The sequence below is a fragment of the Gigantopelta aegis genome, chromosome 6 (genome assembly GCF_016097555.1).
Source record: "Gigantopelta aegis isolate Gae_Host chromosome 6, Gae_host_genome, whole genome shotgun sequence".
NCBI classification, from domain to species: Eukaryota; Metazoa; Mollusca; class Gastropoda; order Neomphalida; family Peltospiridae; genus Gigantopelta; species Gigantopelta aegis.
The window spans coordinates 16,232,317-16,253,639 of record NC_054704.1 but is presented as its reverse complement, the minus strand read 5'-3'; the positions used below and the strand labels follow the sequence as shown (position 1 = coordinate 16,253,639).

General features: G+C 36.8%; 1 protein-coding gene across 7 annotated transcripts in view; it reads left to right on the top strand.

The window, feature by feature from the left end:
* The window catches only part of LOC121374051 (single-stranded DNA-binding protein 3-like), a 135,033-nt gene that overhangs the window by 21,540 nt on the left and 92,170 nt on the right, over window positions 1-21,323 (top strand). For all 7 annotated transcript variants that reach the window (XM_041500944.1, XM_041500941.1, XM_041500943.1 and 4 more), the window contains exon 5: window positions 2,093-2,134. In XM_041500944.1, coding sequence (XP_041356878.1) covers window positions 2,093-2,134 — 42 coding nt within the window. The remainder of the gene's footprint in view (window positions 1-2,092; window positions 2,135-21,323) is intronic.

Here is a 21,323-nt window from a genome sequence, read left to right as displayed (position 1 = left end):
TGCACATGTACATGCTATCTGTCACAAGGAAACATATTTTAAAATCTTTGATAACCGGAACTTGATTGACATGATTGTCACCTTGGTAACCGATTGTTTGGTTACACAAATTGTATATATTTGACTAGCAAATAAAATTATAATGATCCTGAATTTATAGCTTTAAAGGGACAGACCCTAGTTTCAGAACATAAAAATGCACACCAAGTTTAGTTAATCTGCAAACACATTTGGATAAAGTTACAATTGAGTAATACATGAGTCTTTGACTTTTAAATGGTGAAGTACCCGCTAAAGTAGACTAAAACTTGACTCCATAACTGTTACTTCTCAGATGCACGTGTGTTTTCAAAAATAAGAAAAATGCATTTTGTGATATTAAAAACACCAGGATGACCAAAAACACTTCAAAAATGGCTCTAATAGTCAAAAATATTCCTTAGTGTTAAACTAGGATATGTCCCTTTAAGTTTTAGAATGTAAAGGTTTACCATGTAATCGATAGGCAATTTGTGTGAATTTAGAAGTTATATAACCATCACGTGAACAGAAGGATGGTTCATTTGAAATATTGTGCCCTGATGTCACTAATAAAGGTGTCCTCCCCAAGGCACCAGCTCATTACTCAATACTACCAGAGTTTAGTAGGTGGTGGCAAGTGCCTCTTGACACTTTAACTAGTTATTGAACACTCGTAAGCTTCGACCTTAGTGGTGGAGTGGCTCAGCTGTTGGCCTTGAGGCTGATGGGTTCTGGGTTCACATGCCAGTACCGGCTTCCACCCACAGCAGGTTTCAGACAGTAGTCAGTAGGTCACTTCATTGACTTCTGTCTACATAACCACTAATAATCAACCTTGGCCACAGAGCCACAGGCCACATGGGTGCTTTGTGGAGCTGAATTATAAGCATTGGAATAACTTTAAAATAAAAAGAAATGAAACCCATGTAGGTAGACAGCCAGGTGATTGTGGGGCATTGATAGTAAATGGTGATTGTGTGGCACTTATGTGGAATGGTGATTGTGTGGCACTTATGTGGAATGGTGATTGTGTGGCACTGATGTGGAATGGTGATTGTGGGGCACTGATGTGGAATGGTGATTGTGGGGCACTGATGTGAAGTGGTGATTGTGTGGCACTGATGTGGAGTGGTGATTGTAAGGCACTGATGTGGAATGGTGATTGTGGGGCACTGATGTGGAATGGTGATTGTGGGGCATTGATAGTAAATGGTGATTGTGCGGCACTGATGTGGAATGGTGATTGTGTGGCACTGATGTGGAATGGTGATTGTGCGGCACCGATGTGGAATGGTGATTGTGCGGCACTGATGTGGAATGGTGATTTTAGGGCACTGATGTGGAATGGTGATTGTGTGGCACTGATGTGGAGTGGTGATTGTAGGGGCACTGATGTGGAATGGTGATTGTGGGGCACTGATGTGGAATGGTGATCGTGGGCACTGATGTGGAATGGTGATTGTGGGGCACTGATGTGGAATGGTGATTGTGGGGCACTGAGGTGAATGGTGATTGTGTGATATGGGTATCATCAAGAGATGTAGAACAATCTGATGTACTGGGGACAGGTCAGCAGGGAACATTTTGAAAATTGTTTAGCAGCTAGTAGTTAACATTACACAATTGTGTTGTGATCTCTGAAACTTGGGTAGAATAGAGATTACGATGTCCATCTATTTGATTGCAAAAATATTTGTTAGTCTGTTATTTTTTAATATTGGTTCAAATCTTGTTGATCTATATTTTTGTGTGTGTTCATGTATATATATATGTATGTATGTATGTATGTATGTATGTATGTATGTATGTGTATGTATATATATGTATATATATATATATAGAATTTCGTTGGGTCGAACTTAGAAGGGTTGAAAACAAAGTCCCTAGTTACACTTACACGATGTTGACCGAATGGTTGGGTCGAACTACCGGATGGGTCGAACACTATTTTGAGCATCGACGGGGTTTGAGCCAACGGGAATATATATATATATATATAGTAAAATGTTTTCAAGTTAATTATTAGTACACAGAAACATGTTTTAATATTTCATTTTGTTTGTTTTTTCAGGGTTTTGTAAATTCTGGTTACAGTGTAAATGGTATAGGCCCGGTAAGTACTTTTTTATTCAGTAAATATTTATGTTGTGAAATGTCTGTGATTAAACTGGACAAAACATGGATGTGTGTTTTCTGGATTTATCCGAATTCAGGTTTTTAAAGAACTACATTATTTCTGGCTTTTCTGCTGTAACGTAAGTAAAAAAATCTTCCATATTGTCCGTCAAAGACGTATGATATGGTTTTTTCGGTTGATACTTGACATACATTGTGAAATGGGACCCATCATTTTAGACCATTGTGCAACCCCTAATTCTAGACCACCAATATTAAAAGTTGAGGATTTTTTTTTCATAACCCACTTTCATTCATGACAGAAAAAGTGGCTGAACAGATTTAACAATTTGAAGCATCTAGCCTAGTGAAATATAGTAATTCTTCAATAATCATCTTTGTGAACATTTTGTTTGGAATTTATTTATTATATCCTCTTCCCATCAGAGCATTTCTGTCTTATGAGAAAATTGCATATATATTGGAACCTTGTTAATCTGACAGTATGGTTTGTTCAGGTTAACACGTATTTGTAGTACTCAATTGTACCTCAGAAATTATTTCCCTTGAATGACAAATCAGTTTTTATAAAATGCAAGAGAAAAATTTTTCAGTTGAAAGTTTGTCAGATTAAACAGATTGATGAAAATTAATTCTACATACATGTACATACATGTTGAAGAAAACAATTTTCAGTATGTCATCAGTAATTTTCAAATATATAGCATATTTCTTTTAAAATTACTCAAAACTGGTTAATTTAATGAAAATTTTATTAGCCACGGACTAAATGTAGCCATGTTGTATTAAATTTAGCAATTGACTAATTTGGCAATTCAACTTTTAATTCACATTGGTGATCAGTCTTGTGACTGCAAGCTTAAAGGGACATACTCCAGTTTTTAAACATTAAGGCATATTTTGGACTATTATAACCGTTTGTGGTAACTGAAATCATACTTTTTATGGTTTAGATTATCAATTTCCGTACATTCCAAGTGTTTTTGGTCATCCTGGTGTTTTTAATACCACAAAAGACATTTCTCATATTTTGAAAAACGCAGGTGTGTCTGAGAAGTAACAGTTATGGAGTCGAGTTTTACTCTATTTTTAGAGGGTATTTCACCATTTCAAAGTCACAGACTCATGTTTCACTCAATTGTAACTTTATCCAAACGCGCTACAGGTTTGTAGACTAACTAAACATAGTGTTAATTTGTATGGGTTGAAACTAGGGTCTGTCCCTTTAACTAAACATAGTGTTAATTTGTATGGGTTGAAACTAGGGTCTGTCCCTTTAACTAAACATAGTGTTAATTTGTATGGGTTGAAACTAGGGTCTGTCCCTTTAACTAAACATAGTGTTAATTTGTATGGGTTGAAACTAGGGTCTGTCCCTTTAACTAAACATAGTGTTAATTTGTATGGGTTGAAACTAGGGTCTGTCCCTTTAACTAAACATAGTGTTAATTTGTATGGGTTGAAACTAGGGTCTGTCCCTTTAAACTGTGTGTATAGTTAAACACTATGACAATGCCGGTGTGATGAGAAATCCTGTACAAAACGTTACTTTTACTTTTTACTCTTGAACATCATTACGATTATGCATACTTGCATGTAACATAAGGTGACATATGTTTGTAAAGTAGTGCTGCATTTAACATGTATGGCAACAGCTGAGGATCATAATGCCAGATAAATACACCAAGTGTAAGTCTTTCATGATAAGCCAGCCATGTTTTCAGTATGTTTGAAAGTGGAAGGTCAAAAATTTATTCAATCATGACTTCAGTGGTGACATGGGAAGGACTTACTTCAGTTGGTAGCATGCTCGGCTGAGGCGATTGGGTCATACGATCAAACCACCTCAGCAGACCCATTGGTTTTTTTTTTCTCTCATCCAAACCAGTGCTCCATGACTAGTATGTCAAAGGCTGTGGTATGTGCTGTCTATCTTCAGGAGCCTACATCATTAAAACAAAATCTCTTGTTGCTAATTACCAATAATATATGGATTCAGCAGGTTTCTCCTCCAATGTTAACCCACACAGCATTCGAAATAAGAACTTTTCCGTTTGTCCTGATAAGTGAAAATGTGCTTGGACAAACAACTTTTACATCAATGGTTGTCCTATAGAAAAGTAGCGAACGTAGCCCAGTGGTAAAGAGCCCACTCGATGTACGGTCAGTCTGGGATCGATCCCCGTCGGTGGGCCCATTGGGCTATTTCTCGTTCCAGCCAGTGCACCACGACTGGTATATCAAGGCTGTGGTATGTACTACCCTGTCTGGGATGGTACATATAAAAGATTCCTTGCTGCTAATTGAAAAGAGTAGCCCATGACATGGCGACAACGGGTTACCTCTCGCAATATCTGTGTGATCCCTAACCATATGTCTGATGCCATATAACCATAAATAAAATGTGTTGAGTGTGTCATTAAATACAACATTTCCTTCCTTCCTTTTGAGCAGTCAAAATGAATGAAACAAATATTGTCACATGATCATCATAGCATCATCATCACCATCAATATTATGAAATAAAACTATTCGGCACACCAGCTACACATACAGCAGGGGGGTGGGAGGTAGGCCAGTGGTAGAGCATTTGCCTGATGCGCAGTCAGTCTAGGGTTGATTCCTGCTGATGGTGGTCCCTTTGAGCAATATCTTAACCTATCCAGTGTTCCACAAGTTGTAACAAAGGCTGTGGTATGTGCTATCCTGTCTGTGGGATGCTATATATATATATATATATATATATATATATATATATATATATATATATATATATATATATATATAAAACAAAATCCCTTGCTACTAATTGGAAAGAGTAGCCGATTGCCTGGAACAGGGGGGTTTCCTCTCATCTGTGTGGTTCTTAACCAAATGTCCGAGGTCATGTAAATTATAACTAATTAAAATATGTTAAATCTGTCGTTAAATAAAACATTCCGTCTTTCTTTTATATAGCAGGTTTTGGAATTTGATTTGTTCTCAAACAATAAGCAAACATGATGTGATATATTTAGTCAGACATTGTCTGTAAGCTTCTATTGAATTTTTTTTGTTTTTTAAATGACTCTTATTGTTGGCATATTTTATTTTAGTTTTAAGCTCGACTAAAGTTCACAATGAGCTACAAATTCACGGTGTCTAAAAATAAGATATCTGAATCTATGTAGTGTTCTCTGTACCTACAGTTAACTCGGTTCAATCTGAACACACTAGAATTCACTACGTCCATTATTACCAAGATAACTAACTCAGTGAGATGAATTTGTAGAATTTCTCTGGGATTCAGAGTCAATATATGTTTATTTTTTTGTATCGGACTATGTTGAACTGTTTGAACTTGTTTAGCTGTTTGTGGTTTCCACTCTTTGTGTGGTGTCTGGTTCCACATGGAATAATTGTACACTCCTGTAGTCAGGGATTGCAACTTGAGGTCAGAGTTGCCGGGGTCGTCTCAAAACTGCAGTTGTTGGACTTTTGCCCAGAGCTAGTTGGTTATAATAGTATCTCTGTAATAATAGTACATACCTTTGTGTTTCTGGCTCATTGAAAAAGAAGCGGATGTTTTATACAGCGTCGCCTCAGCAAATTGTTCAGTCATTTGAGATATTTAAAAAAAAGGAATGGAATGTATGTTTAATGACACCTCAGCACATTTTAAAATATGGCTATTTGGTGTCTATAACATATGGTTATTCTGAGTCTTTGTCTAAAGAATGAGAGGAACCCATTCCTCCAAAAAGAAGTGGAAGGACATTGCCCAATGGTAAAGTGCTTGCCTGATTCATTCTAGGATCGATCCCCATGACATCATTGAGCCCATTGGAAACATTAAAATGAATATATTCAATGACCCATTATGCTACATCCAATTGGCATTAGAGTAAAGTAAAGTTTGTTTTGTTTAACAATACCACTAGAGCACATTGATTGATTAATTAATCATCGGCTATTGGATGTCAAACATTTGGTAATTATGACTTGTAGTCAGAGGAAACCTGCTATACTTTTCCTAATGTAGCAAGGGATCTTTTATGTGCACTTCCCCACAGACAGGAAAGCACATACCACGACCTTTATCCATGTGCACTGATTGGAACAGAAAAAAACCCAATTAGCTGAATGGATCCACCGAGATGGTTCGATCCTGGGACAAAAGCACCTCAAGCAAGCACTCAACCGACTCCCAGAAACACATAGAATAAACAGACAATGATTAGAAGGCGAGATGTAGACCAGTAGTACTCGCCTGATGCTCAGTGGGTCCAGGATCGATCCCCGTTTGTGGGTCCAGGATCGATCCCAGTTTGTGGGCCCATTGGGTTATCTTTTGTTCCAGCCAGTGCTCCACAACTGGTGTAACAAAGGCCATCATGGCATGTTATGTACTATCCTGTCTATAAAACCTCTTGTTGCTAATCAGAAAAAATAGTCCATTGCATGGTGACAGTAAGTTTCCTCTGTCATTATCTGTGTCATCATTAAGGACATGTACCACTGTAACAGTGCGTCGTTAAATAAAATATTCCTTCCTTCCTTTCTTTCTTTCTTTCTTTCTTTCTTTCTTTCTTCCTTCCTTCTTTTCCTTCCAGCTAAAAATAATTTATATGCACCTTTTTTTCTGTTCTAATCTGTGCCCCATGACTAATGTGTCAAAGGCAGCGGTATGTGCTGTCCTGTTTGGGAACATTTATTTAATAGATCCCATGCTGCTAACAAAAAAAATATAGTGGGTTTCTTCTATTTACCAAAAGCTTGATATCCAATAACCAATGAGTATTTATTATGTGTGCTCTAGTGGTGTCGTTAAACAAAACAAACTAACTTTTTTCATCTGAAGACTTGTCTTTCAGAACGATCAATGTTTGACATCCAATAGTCAATGATTAATTAATGTGCTGTAGTGGTGTTGTATACAGGACAACACATACCATGGATTTTGATACCTGTTGTGAGGCACTGGTTGGGATGGGGAAATCCAATCAACCAGTGAGCTATATCCCCATAAGAGAATAATAACAAGAGAATGGGAAGAAACCTATTAAGCATACAAATAGCTATTTATATCTTTACTCAGTTAAATAATACGTGGTATTCTTCATTAATTTTCTAAATATTTATTTCTAAAATCCTCAAATATGCTGATAGTTTTTATGTCTGGTTACTTTGAAATGGATTCTAATAAAATTGATTGACAGTGAAATATTAGAGAGCATGGTATGTGCTATCTTGTATTTGGGAAAGTGCATATAAAATATTCCTTGCAGCTTTATAGTAGGAGTAGCCTATGTGGGCAGCAGGTTTCTCCTCTCACTTTTTAAAACAATAAGCTCCATGGACTGTTTTATTTGGACAGCAGGTTTCTTCTCTCACTTTTTAAAACAATGAGCTCTGTGGACAGTTGGCATAGTGCAGGAGTAGCTACCATGAACCATACTGCTGATATGAAAACATTTAAATTAATAACTTTAAAATCTATCAAATAGTCATAATTTAGCATGTGCTTAGGTGCCATAAAACAGACATTAGGCCTACTTTAAAAAAAAAGTGCATTATGGTCCATTTATATATTTATCCTTGTTTGACACCCAGTAGTCAATGTATGTTTTGTGCTGGAGTGTCATTAAACGTTCTAGCGGGATGTAGCTCAGTGGTAAAGTAATCACTGGATTTATGGTCAGTCTAGGATCGATCCCCGTTGGTTAACCAAATGGGCTATTTCTCGTTCCAGACAGTACAGTACGACTGGTATATCAAAAGTCGTGGAATGTGCTGTCCTGTATGTAAGATTGTGCATATAAAAGGTCCCTTGCTACTAATGAAAACATGTAGTTTGTTTCTTTTCTAAGGCTTTATGTCAAAATTACCAAATGTTTGAGATCCAATAGCCGATAAATATATATAAACTAGTGGTGGTGTTAAACAAAACAAACGAACCATCATTAAACATTCATTCATGCATGCACTATAAAAATATTTCATATATACAAAGACACGGTTTGTTCGCCTTTTTTCAGCTAACACATTGTTTAACACAGGATAGTCAAACCTTTATTAGACAGACACTTTATAGTACTAGTAATATAAAATAAAATATCCAATATCCATTTGAATGAAGTGGCGCTCTATAAATTGTGTTCTATGGGATATATTATGAGAATGGTAAAATGGCGTCTTAATCAGGTGGCTGTTTAACACAGGTGGCCAGTTTGCTCGGCTTTAACTGTATATAGTTTTAAAACTGAACGCACTGAACCGTGGAATTAGCCCAAATACATGTACAAGTACATGTAGGTATGTTGCATGACTTGGCAAACAAGTCTTTTGTCTGTGACTCCTACCATAAATATAACGTATGCTCCATTTGCGTAATTGTGCACTGATGTTCGCAATATTATAGTAACTCTGGGAATGAATGATTTAATCGCCTAACTGACTGTTGCGACTCAGAACAGTATCGTGTACTGCAGGAATCAACTGTGTACACACTTTGTTTGCCTTTGATACGGTCCCTGGCTGACAGTGTTGGCTGTTTGAAGTCACCCAGGTCAGAAAGAGAAAACAAGCACAGTCCATTGTCTAAGTAGAGGGGTGATTCAGGTGTCTGGAGCAGTTCATTATTTTGATGTTTTAAATGATTTCAGCTCACCTGAACATGCCGTTGGAATGTTGGCCAGCTTTTTGTAGGGATTTGCTGTTTATATGTTACCATTGTAAATTTTGCATTTCAACAGATTTGTTGATGCCAGTATTAATATTAATCGGTTTAATAAATATAGCATTTAAAAGTATTTGTTGATGCCAGTATTAATATTAATCAGTTTAATAAATATAGCATTTAAAAGTATTTGTTGATGTCAGTATTAATATTAATCAGTTTAATAAATATAGCATTTAAAAGTATTTGTTAATCAATAATATAATTTGAACCTGATTAGATGTAGATTTTGTTTGAAAAACAAAGTGAGATAAAAAAAATTAATGTCTTCTTCAAACCTATTCCCCCCCACCCCACCCCACATCCATATAAAGTTAAAATTTTGAATAGTTTAATGACACCACTGTATACCATTGATTAATTAAATAATATTTTGATAGTAAATATTAAATTTGATAAGTAACATATTTTTAGAGGAAACCCACTACCTGTTTGCATTAGCAAGGATCTTTTATATGCACTTAACCACAGACAGGACAGCACATACCACAACTTTTGATAAACCAGTCATGGGGTGCTAGCTGGAACGTGGAAAATACCCAAGGAGCCCTTCCATATAAAGACAGTTCTCAAGGCATTACTGTGGTCATCTAAAGTGGCAGACTCCAGATTTGTATGAAAGTTGGAAGTAAATAAAGAAAAAGAAATGAATGTTTTATCTAACAATGCATTCAACACATGTTAATTACGGTTATATAGTGTCAGACATGTGGTAACCGACTACCACCACACCATCATGCATGGGCTATTCTTTTCAATTAATAGCAGCAAGGGTTCTTCTATTACTGAACGGCTGTGGTATGTGCTATCCTGCCTGTGGGAAAGTGCATATAAAAGATATCTTGCTACTGAATAATGGGAAAATGTAGCAGGTTTCCACTGAAGACTGGGTCAAAATTACCAAATGTTTGACATCCATTAGCTGATGATTAATGAATCGGTGTGCTCTAGTGCTGTCATTAAACAAAGCAAACTTTCTTATTCCTATTCAATGTGGAAACTGCAAAGTCTGTGGAACTGTAGTTTGGTAGACTTGTCCGAGGTATGATAGGTTATAGGATCAATCACCCTTGAGGGTTAGAAAGAATATGTAAAGGTTCAGGGGGCCAGTTGGTGCCAATAATGAATCAAGTTGAAGGCCATTTAGGAGCCATGAATGATAAAAACTATTTTTACTGGTTGTCTATGCAAAAATATGGTCACCCCTTGAACTAACCCATAAAGACGATGGTATATACTGTCCTGACTTTTGGAAAATGTCTATAAAAGACTCATTGATGCTTTTTGGTAGGAATAGCCTATGTGGTGTCGCCAGTCTTCTCTGAACCATTTGTTGAAATGACTATATTGCTGAACAAATAGTTCTTACCTTTCTTGTTGTCATTGATTTAGTAGGCCTAATTGAGTTAAGCAACTGGATTATTAAACTTTGAACCAAAAATGTAATCTCAGTGAGTGTGGATTAGCACATTGGACTGAAGTTTATATTATGCTGGAATCTGTATATTTTTGTTAACACCATAGTTTTATGGTCTGAAGCTAAAGTTACGTCTTGTAGGATTATCTATGAGCTTAAAAAAAGACCAGTTTACAAGCTTTTGACTGAAAAGCTAAAGTCATATTGAAAGTTATATGGTCTGCGTTGGAGTTATAACCAGACACAAAGGTATTTGTGCACTAATTACTATATGGTCTGACTCTGAGCTAAAGTTTCATTGAATTTTCTTTATATAAGGTCTGTAAAAATGTATGTGCTAATGGACTAAATCAAACATTTGTCTTCTTTAAATCTTTGTGTTCTGTCAGCATATATATTGGACTATTTTAAGAGTGCAAATGGAATCTCTATCACTCAAAATTGTTAAAGCAGTGAATTGATGAACCAAGACTAAAGTTTGTCTTGTTGGAATCTTAAGTGGAGTTGGACGCCAGACTAGGACTAAACTTTGTGATGCAATCTCTGGGTGACCATTCTGCAGTTTAGACTAAAACTTGGTGATGCAACCTCTGGGTGGCCATCATTCAGTTTAAACTAAAACTTGGTGATGCAATCTCTGGGTGGCCATCATTCAGTTTAAACTAAAACTTGGTGATGCAATCTCTGGGTGGCCATCATGCAGTTTAAACTGAAACTTGGTGTTACAATCTCTGGGTGGCCACCATGCAGTTTAGACTAAAACTTGGTGATACAATCTCTGGGTGGCCACCATGCAGTTTAAACTAAAACTTGGTGATACAATCTCTGGGTGGCCATCATGCAGTTTAGACTAAAACTTGATGATACAATCTCTGGGTGGCCAGCATGCAGTTTAAACTAAAACTTGGTGATACAATCTCTGGGTGGCCATCATGCAGTTTAGACTAAAACCTGGTGATACAATCTCTGGGTGGCCATCATGCAGTTTCTGTTTGAATCTCTGTGGCTCTCTGGACTTGCTCGTTGTCTGTTCCGTCTGTTTCTTTTTCGTTCAGATGCACTTGCCATATTTTACTAATTAAAATTTGATCCTTATTGATGTATTGATCAGCATATGTGAATGGTAATGTTAGGCAAATACAGAGCCTTCATTTATAAGTGAGGACTTACAGTGGAACCTGTATTATACTTACAGTGAAACCTGTGTTACACTTACAGTGAAACCTGTGTTACACTTACAGTGGAACCTGTGTTACACTTACAGTGGAACCTGTGTTACACTTACAGTGAAACCTGTGTTACACTTACAGTGGAACCTGTGTTACACTTACAGTGGAACCTGTGTTATTCAGTGACTAAAGGGAGTATTAGACATTGGCCTAAAAGGCCAGTATCTCGACCCCTTCCCCTTTTTTTTTTCCTTCTTCTTTTTGTTGGTGGGTGGGGGTGGGGTGTGTGTTCACATTCAAACCAGTGCCCCATCACTGGTATACAAAAAGCTATAATATTTAATGTCCTGCCAATGGGTAAAATGTATATTAAAAAAATTCCGGTAAGAGTAAATTATGTGGCTGGCATCAGCATGTTTCCTTTCTCACTATGTCTCTTGAGCAGGTGATTGTAATAACCATATGTTAGACACCAAATAGCTGTAGTTTAAAATATCCTGAGGTGACATTAAAAACAAATACATGTATTCGTTTCCTTAGATGACATGGATCCAGGCCATATTGGACTGTATTAGAGATTTGGGATGATCCAAAAGTAGCATCTTAAAACTAGTATCTACTAAACAAAGGTGGTTACTTTAACCAAACTGGCTCTTTTAACAAAGGTGGTTCTGTTAACGGAGAGAGAGAGAGATGGCTCCTCTAACAAAGGTGGTTGCTTTGTATAGGTTTGACTGAAGTTTTGTTTGTCAAAGAGATGGCAATAAAGTTTAAAATGTTTGTGTCAAAATCAGTCACCCAAAGTGAGATAGCCTGAGAAGTGGTGTATTGAAAATAGGCCCAGTCTCTAGATCCATGGCAATTACAAATCAATAGGTTGCTTGGCTTTGCAGTGAGGGTGCAGGTGGCAGGCCGTGAGGCTCTCGAGGGTGACCTGGCCACTGGTATTGATTTTCTCTCCTCGTGCTATCTTCGCAGTGTGTGCTCGTCGCTCTGTACAGACCGGCACCCTAGTTGACATCACCGCGTCAACCTGTGTACAGCGTTTTGACCAATACCTACCATGTGGCAGCTTGCATCTAGTCTGAATGTGTATATGGAAATAATTGAAAAATCTGTTACTTGGCAGCAGTTTTAATAGTTCTAATTTTGATCAGTTCAAAATCAGATTTGGTATACAAACAAATACAGGTGTTGAGTACATAGACCAATATATTTAATAGTAGAATATGTTGGATATGTCATAGTTAGTCGTTTAATATCAAATTATTGCTTCAGGAGGGATATCTATGCCTGTATACACGACTCCCTTCAAATCCTCACCCCACCCCACCCCAAAACCTATTTCATTTTGTTGATGCTATTGTGTTTCTGGTATGTTTTGTGGTTTACAACTGCAATACTGATCAGACTAGCTGGGATATTTTTTTCTGTTATTGCTGCAGAATATTAAAAATATATTTTCAAGACTGATAAATGTTGACCTCTTAGAAGGGAAGTGGTATTTAATCAATAAAAGGAGGTTACTAACCATACAGAAAATAACGAACTATGTATTGGTATCTGATATTGCTAACAAAATGTTTGTGTTTGTGTCACATTAAGGTGTAAGCATGGGTTAATTGTTAATTATTAGTGGTGGTTGGTACATAGTGGTCTTACATTTCCTCATTAAGCAATTAAAACGGAATGCAACCACAGTCAACAGGGGGTATAGGGGGCCTCCACCAGAAAGAAAATGGGTTAATTTTAGAGTTAGGGTTAAGAAAATTATAAGTAATGATAAGAATAATTCATTTTGTCAAAACGTTAACTTAAAAAATAAAATCTGCAAAAACATTTGGGTATTCTGCCATACTAGTTTCACCATCTGGCAGAAACCCTGCTTCAGTATCTTATAAAGGCCTTATAGGTAGATTTAGTTTTTCACAACTTCCAATGGGTGGGGTCTAGCACAGTGGGTAGAACACTCGCTTGAGGTGCTTTTGTTGGATCAAACCACATCAGTGGACCCATTCAAACCATGACTAGAATATATCTGGGAAAGTGCATATAAAATGTCTTGCTGCTAAAGGAAAAATGTAACAGGTTTCCTCTAAAGTTACGAGTAAAAAAAAAAACCCCAGATGTTTGACATCCAATAGCTGATGATTAATAAATCTATGTGCTCTAGTGGTGTTGTTAAACAAAACAAACAAACTTTTTTGTAAAAAAAAAGGAAAAGAAAAGATTTCACTAATATGATCATCACTGACTGTACAACAAAATTCCAAATATTGACTAAAACAAATTCTTTCAAAACATTTTTGGAAGAAAAAAATATATACAGCCACCAGATTTATGTTACTATTTGATTACTGCACAGTGATGTTTATTGTGAAGTGGTGGTTTAAAATAAAGAATGTACTGCAGGTAGAACCCACTCATTATTCCTTCCTTTATATCATCTTTATTTGAGCTTTGCTGGTGTGCAAACTTCCCGGCCAGTTTGTGGAGGATACAGCACCGAGCAGCCTAGACTGGCTCCTGGGCCCTTTCATCAGTCTTTCTATTAATGCCAGATCCTGAAGAGTGTTAAATATCTCAATTTGTTAGTTTTCACTTTAGAATATTTCCGTGCAGAATTATGTTATATCTGCTGTTTGTACTTTTGTTTTTCCTTGATGGACTTCGATTATATGTCCATCATAGATTTCCAACTGTTATTTTCTAGAGGATGTTGACATCCTGTCAACAAAAATTCTTCAAACTAGATTTAAAAAACAAAAATGTCATGGTGAAATTTGTTTTGGTTTATATTGGGTTATAATAAATAAGACTAAAATGGTTGAAATCATTGTTTTGAAACTTTACTTGTTTTGGGAGTAGATCATTTAAATAGTGCTAAATGTATAAATTACATTCACTGTCTTAATACAATCGGATTCATATCATAATATAAACTCGCCAAAGTGGCTACCTTTATTTAGCAGTCACCTTCATATTTTGCCAAACTATATAATTTAGTACATGTATTTAAAAGCCACTCATTATATTAATAAATCCCAGCTTGATACAGGTGGCTGTTTTAGACAGGTATTTGTTTAAGATATTTGTTTAAGATAGGTAGACACTTAATAGAAGTGATCACTTCATAGGGTTGACTGATAAGATGATAAAGTTTCATCTTATTAATGTCTTACTATTTGTTTTTTCTGCTGGGGTGTCATTAAACTTTCATTCATTTATTCTTAATAGGAGCGGGATGTAGCTCAGTGGTAAAGCATTCACTTGATGCATGGTTAGTCTGGGATCGATCCCCGCCAATGGACCCATTGTGCTATGCCGTGGTATATGCTATCCTGTCCGTGGGATGGTGCATATAAAAGATCCCTTGCTACTAATAGAAAATTATACTGGGTTTCTTCTCTAAGACTATGTCAGAATTACCAAATGTTTGACATCCAATAGCCGATAATTAATAAATCAATGTGGTCTAGTGGTGTCATTAAACAAAGCAAACTTCTTTTTTTTTCATTCTTATTATTTGAGTGTTTGTTTAAATCTTGACTATTCCAATATTTGTCATATAGAACAGTGTAAAAAGGCAACCTAAGGAATGTTTTTCTCTTTTATTATTCTAATACAACAAACCAATATTATGATCTGTTTAAATATCTATAAAGAAAAAGTGTTAAGAAAAATGTAGCCTCTGGCACGTATAATCCTGGTTTGTGGTTCGCGATGATGGACCGATGTGTTGTGATGATGGGCCGATGTGTTGTGCGGGCCTGTTTATCTTTGACAAAAACACTTTGTCCTCGCCAGGATTTCGCCCTCCCACCCCATCAGAGCATTCCCGGGAGAAGCGTGATATTGATTTTGTTTTCATCCATGTCACTTAGCCTGACCAAAGCAGGAAGTATGACACGTGCTTCGACCAGTGTCGACTCCACTAGGTTCGAGGTGCTCTTCTGCTCCTTCATGGCTTGGGATTAGTCATGTTTATACAGACTTTATGCGTATTGAGTTTTGTATAATTTTATAATAATTGTAATAATGTCGGTAAGAGTTAACACTGGCTGTTTAAAAAAACCTGAAATTTGGAGAGGAGTGGGGTGGAGAACACTGGCTCTCAAAAACCTGGAATTTGGATAGGGGTGGAGAACACTGGCTCTGAAAAACCTGGAATTTGGATAGGGGTGGGGTAGAGAACACTGGCTCTGAAAAACCTGGGATTTGGATAGGGGTGGAGAACACTGGCTCTGAAAAACCTGGAATTTGATAGAGGTGGGGTGGAGAACACTGGCTCTCAAATACCTGGAATTTGGATAGGGGTGGAGAACACTGGCTCTCAAAAACCTGGAATTTGGATAGGGGTGGAGAACACTGGCTCTCAAAAACCTGGAATTTGGATAGAGGTGGAGAACACTGGCTCTCAAAAACCTGGAATTTGGATAGGGGTGGAGAACACTGGCTCTCAAAAACCTGGAATTTGGATAGGGGTGGGGAAGGGAAGGAAGGATATAATATTGGACAGGAAGAAGTCTACAATGCAGACTTTATATACAATTTGTATAAATTATAATGATATAACAGGTTTTTGCAAGTTCTGGGAAACCAGGAAATATGTAAAATAAATTAAATATGTAAAACAAAATTATTAAAATGTCCTGCCTCAAATAGTAATTTAGTAATCATCAATCTCTGAAGGAAGAAAATGTTTTATTTAACGACACACTCAACACATTTTATTAATGGTTATATGGTGTCAGACATATGGTTTAGGTCATATTGAAAGAGGAAACCCTCTGTCGCCACTTCATGGGCTACTCTTTTCGATTAGCAGCAAGGGATCTTTTATATGCACCATCCCACAGACATACCATAGCCTTTGTTACACCAGTTGTGGAGCACTGGCTGGAACAAGAAATAGCCCACTGACGGGGATAGATCCCAGACCAACCATGCATCAAGTGAGCGATGTACCACTGTGTTAAGTCCCGCCCTCCCCTCCTCTCCCCTCCCCTTCCCCTCCCCTCCCCTCCCCTCCGCTCCCCTCCCCTCCCTTCCCATAGGTAAAAATGTTTAAGTTTGAGCCCTGAATGTTTGTTTATTAATTTAATGCTGTGACAGAACTTGTGCTGATCGAGGAAATGTTTTGCTGCCTAACTAGAGATCATTAAAATATTGCTCGACTCTTTTTAACAGAATCATTTGTGTGGGACAAGCACATTTCAAATAGGACAAGCAATTGTGGATCTATAGGTACTGTCCTACAGGATAGGTAGGTTTTGAGAGTTAATGTAAGAGTTGTGGTACTCATTGTTGGTTAATATTATTTCCAGGGAGCTGGATCTAGCTCAGTTGGTAGAGTGCTTGGTTTACCCACTCTGTGATTGTTTTTTATCCGTCCCAACCAGTGCTTGCATAGAAAAACCTGTGGTATGCTATCTGGAAAAATGTATGTAAAAAATGTAGTATGTTTCCTCTGAAGACCATGTGTCGGAATTATCAAATATTTGACATCCAGTAAACGATGATTAGTAAAACAATGTGCTCTGGTGGTGTTGGTAAACAAAAACAAACTTTAACATTGATAATGCTTTTATTGCTGGTAAGGTGTAAAATGGCTGCATCCACTGTATCTGCATAAACACAACCCCTGCAATTAAGAAATTGTCCACGGCAAAAAAACGTGATATTGAAAAAAAAACCTGAATATAGTCCAAGGCAAAAAAGTGCTGGTTAGAAATATAAACTTGTCTTGATCACAGAATGTTGTACATTGCAACTCCCCTAAACCGGACACCCTTAGGATCAAGTAAAATGTCCGGTTTTAAGAGGTATCCACTTTAATGAGGTTCTCTTCTGTACAGATATTTAAAAGGGGGCCACAAAAACTGTCTGGTTTTGAGGTAATTCCAGTTTACAGAGGGTCCGGTTTTGAGAGGTATCACTGTATATGATAACCATTTTCAACAATAATGCCAAAGACTTAAAACAGACACAAGTGAAAGTTGATGAACTTGGTGAAATTGATTATCAGAAAGCATATTGTACATTTTGTGTGCCATTTGTTGCTTGCTTCTGTTAATTTCGAGCCTTGTATCCATAGCCTCACGTGAATAATTTTGTTTAACATAAACACTGAGAGACATTGTTTGACATATTGCGCTAAACTTTATGCTAATGTTGATGTTGGTATTTAGCTTAAATGCCTGAAATGTGTTGTCATAAATGTCTCATAAAATTTATTGCCTGACCTGCTAAGCAAATACTGTAGAATACTTTATTTTTGCGTGGAATTTATTTTCGCGTGTGAATGAAATTCGTGAAAATATATTCCACGTGAAAATAAAGGCCGACAAAAAAGAAAAAAAAGATGTAGTCTCGTTCAACTATACTACATTAGTTTCCGATGTATGAGGCTAGTAGTAACAAAGCGGTGCTCCACGAGTCTACACATGTGTTCAACGACGGAAGTAAACATGCATTATCACAGTATATTAAAAATGTGGAAGTGAAAAAATCCGGACTGGGCTATGTTCAGATGTTTCACAGTTTTATTTATAGTACACGTCGCTACTTTACTCTAATCACAAACTGTTTTGAACTAGTATTTTGACGTCAATAAATATTGTTTCAATCGAACTTAAGTTACTGAGTACTAGTAGCTTGTGCCTTCAAATTTCGTTTCGGTTGTTTTCGGTTGTTGTTTTTGTAACAATTATAAGGATTAAGAAAAACTGCACGTGGTAAGCACCTTCTGTAAGCTTATTAACTTGTAAAAAAAATTAAGTCTTGATTGGAAAACTATTGTTTTATGTGTATAGCACTCGTGTGTACATGTAGGATTAGTTTACAGATTAGCTTAACAACCGGCAAAACTAAGTTCCGTTTTTAAAACAAAATTATTGACATCTGTACTTCGTTTTTTTATTGATGGGGTTTGGGGGATTCGTGAAAATAAAGTATTATACAGTAGTCTAGTGTAATGTTGGGCAAAATGAATACATGTCAAAGTATTTTTTATATTAAATGTGCTATATCTTTGTTACATATGCCAGGTTTTGCTATTTTTACATTTATTTATTATACATAATTGCATGTTAATCGATCCCCACACATAATCTTTGTATAAATAAGTTGAGAATATTGAAAGAGTAATGTGCTTACAAGCTAAGTAAATAGTCATAGTCAGTATGCCCAGATTCCTGTCTTGATGTGTAATAAATCTCATGAAATCTACAAATTTATAAAATCTGGCAAGTTGCACAAAGACAGCAAACTTGCCGGGATCATAGCCTGGCATAAAATTATGGCATGTTCACCTCAACAGAGTAAAACCTTATTCCATACTGCAAAAAAAAAAGTTCAACTCTAATGGTAACTTACTGTAAATTATTTACTTCTAAATTTTTTTGGACATTACATATTTAATTGAAGGTATAATGATTTTGCTTATTAAGTTGGATTGCATTGCTGTGGCAACTGGGTTATCACCTAGGAGCAGCCAATCGTATGTATGTATTTTAACACGTATGAGTGTTATTGTTGTGTGATATAAATATTGCATGATGTTTTTACCAATGAGTAAGAAACTGCTTTTTATAATTTCAATGTTGTTTATTTCAATTCATCAAATTCAGGGACATGGACACCAGATTTTGTTTGTTGGGTTGGGGTGTTTTTTTTGCTGAATACTCACAAGTGAATACAAAGAAAGAAATGTTTTATTTAATGACACACTCAACACATTTTATTTACGGTTATATGGCGTCAGACATATGGTTAAGGACCACACAGATTTGGAAAGGAAACCCGCTGTTGCCACTTCATGGGCTACTCTTTCCGATTAGCAGCAAGGGATCTTTTATTTGCGCTTCCCACAGGCAGGATAGCACAAACCATGGCCTTTGTTGAACCAGTTATGGATCACTGGTCGGTGCAAGTGGTTTACACCTACCCATTGAGCCTTGTAGAGCACTCACTCTGGGTTTGGAGTCTATATCTGTATTTAAAAAACCATGCCTCGACTGGGATCCGAACCCAGTACCTACCAGCCTGTAGACCGATGGCCTAACCACGATGCCACCAAGGCCGGTCACAAGTGAATACATGTATATATTATTGTAAGCTATAAACCTTAGTGTACTTTACATAACAACTATACTCTAAATAAAATATATTAATTAGTAATAATTAAATTGACAGGATAGTCACTTAAAGCAGATGGTTGTTTAACAAGGTGTCTGTTTTATGTAGGTTATTATGCTACCTCATGCAGTTGGTCATTCAGTGAAAGTGTAAACAAATGGCTGTGGCTGTTAAATACAGGTGACAGGTTGCTCTTACATCTTTATTCCTGCATAACAAGTAGTTGCCGAGTGTTGGGTTTGGCTTTGTCTGCAGGTTAAACCGCACTGTCATGTAGTTAATAAAGCAGTAAAAATTGAACATTACATTATAAGCCTGAGCTGGTTTTTAAGTTATTACACTGGCTGTGACTGACAGCCAAGGTATGTAACACATTAGCAGGAATGCATTAGCAGAGGCAGGCCTGTAATTATTGTTGTGACAGGAGTCACTTGACTGTTTAATGTGTACGTTACACCTGCGGTGATGTGCCACCCTGTGGAGAATGTGATCTGTTGACACTGGGCACTTCACACACCTTGGTGACACCTGTTAGTAAATCTCGCCCTGATACTGACAAGGGCTTCCCCTGGCAGTCGACTTGTCTTCATTACACTGTTAGCATTGTCAGCTTTCAGCAGGCTTTTCATCTCATCTGGGAAACAGATCTCACTTGAGATCCTGCCACAGTGATTGCCATGTTAATAAATCCAAAATAAATTGCTCTGCTATATATAGCAATAGGGGAATACCAGTGTTTTTATTTTCTTTCTCTTTTTCTCCCCCATTCATTTCCTGATTTATGTCATATTACATGCTGGCTGCACAGATTTCACTGAGATGTCCATGCACTTTGATTGATAAGCTAATAAACCCAAACTGAAGATTGATATTCTATTTTTAGCATAAGGGGAATACCGTGTCAGGCAATTTCCTGGTTTGTGTCATGCGACCTGGTCGTTTTAACAGTTGATTAATAATACTCCTTAGAGCATAGAATTGAAAAGATTTAAGCAGCAGGTTGTTTGTGTGTCGCATAAGGAGTAATTGATAGAGTATTATCTATTTCGCCGGATTTAGTGTATTATGCTCATAATCTACAACGTACACCTAGCCATTATTGGTTTATGAATGAAATCAGTTTGTGCATGTGAGCGAGCATGGTTGAATAACCATTAATGAAATGAATGAATGTTTATCAGGACACCAGGCGATCTCTTGGAAGGACCGGTTGTGAAAGGATGGCAGCAGTAGGTGATCATTTAATTGAACACGGTGTAATCTCATTTCCTCTTTATCACGTGTGAAGGTCTTCAGACAATTCGTCATTGGAAACAAATGGTACATGCAAACTGGCCTCCATTGGTTTATTGGTTAATCCTTAAGGCTGGTAGGTACTGGGTTCACTTCCCGATAATAGACTGACTTCTCAATTATAAACCATTAATCTTCTGGTTTAGACTTCTCAATTATTAACCATTAATCTTCTGGTTTAGATAGGCAGCCCAGATAGCTGATATGTGTGCCCATGACTGTGTACTTTGATAAAAGCATTAAAATTAAGTTAAAATGAACAAACGAGGTCCACCTTATTGTAAATATGGCAAGTTTTTTTGTTCTTTCTTTTTATTATCTCTGTCTTTGTTAGGGTTTTAGGTGGTGTGATCTAGCTCTATTAGAGCCCTTATCTGACGATCAAGGATCAAATCCTGTCAGTGGACCTAGACTTAATGTTGTTATTATT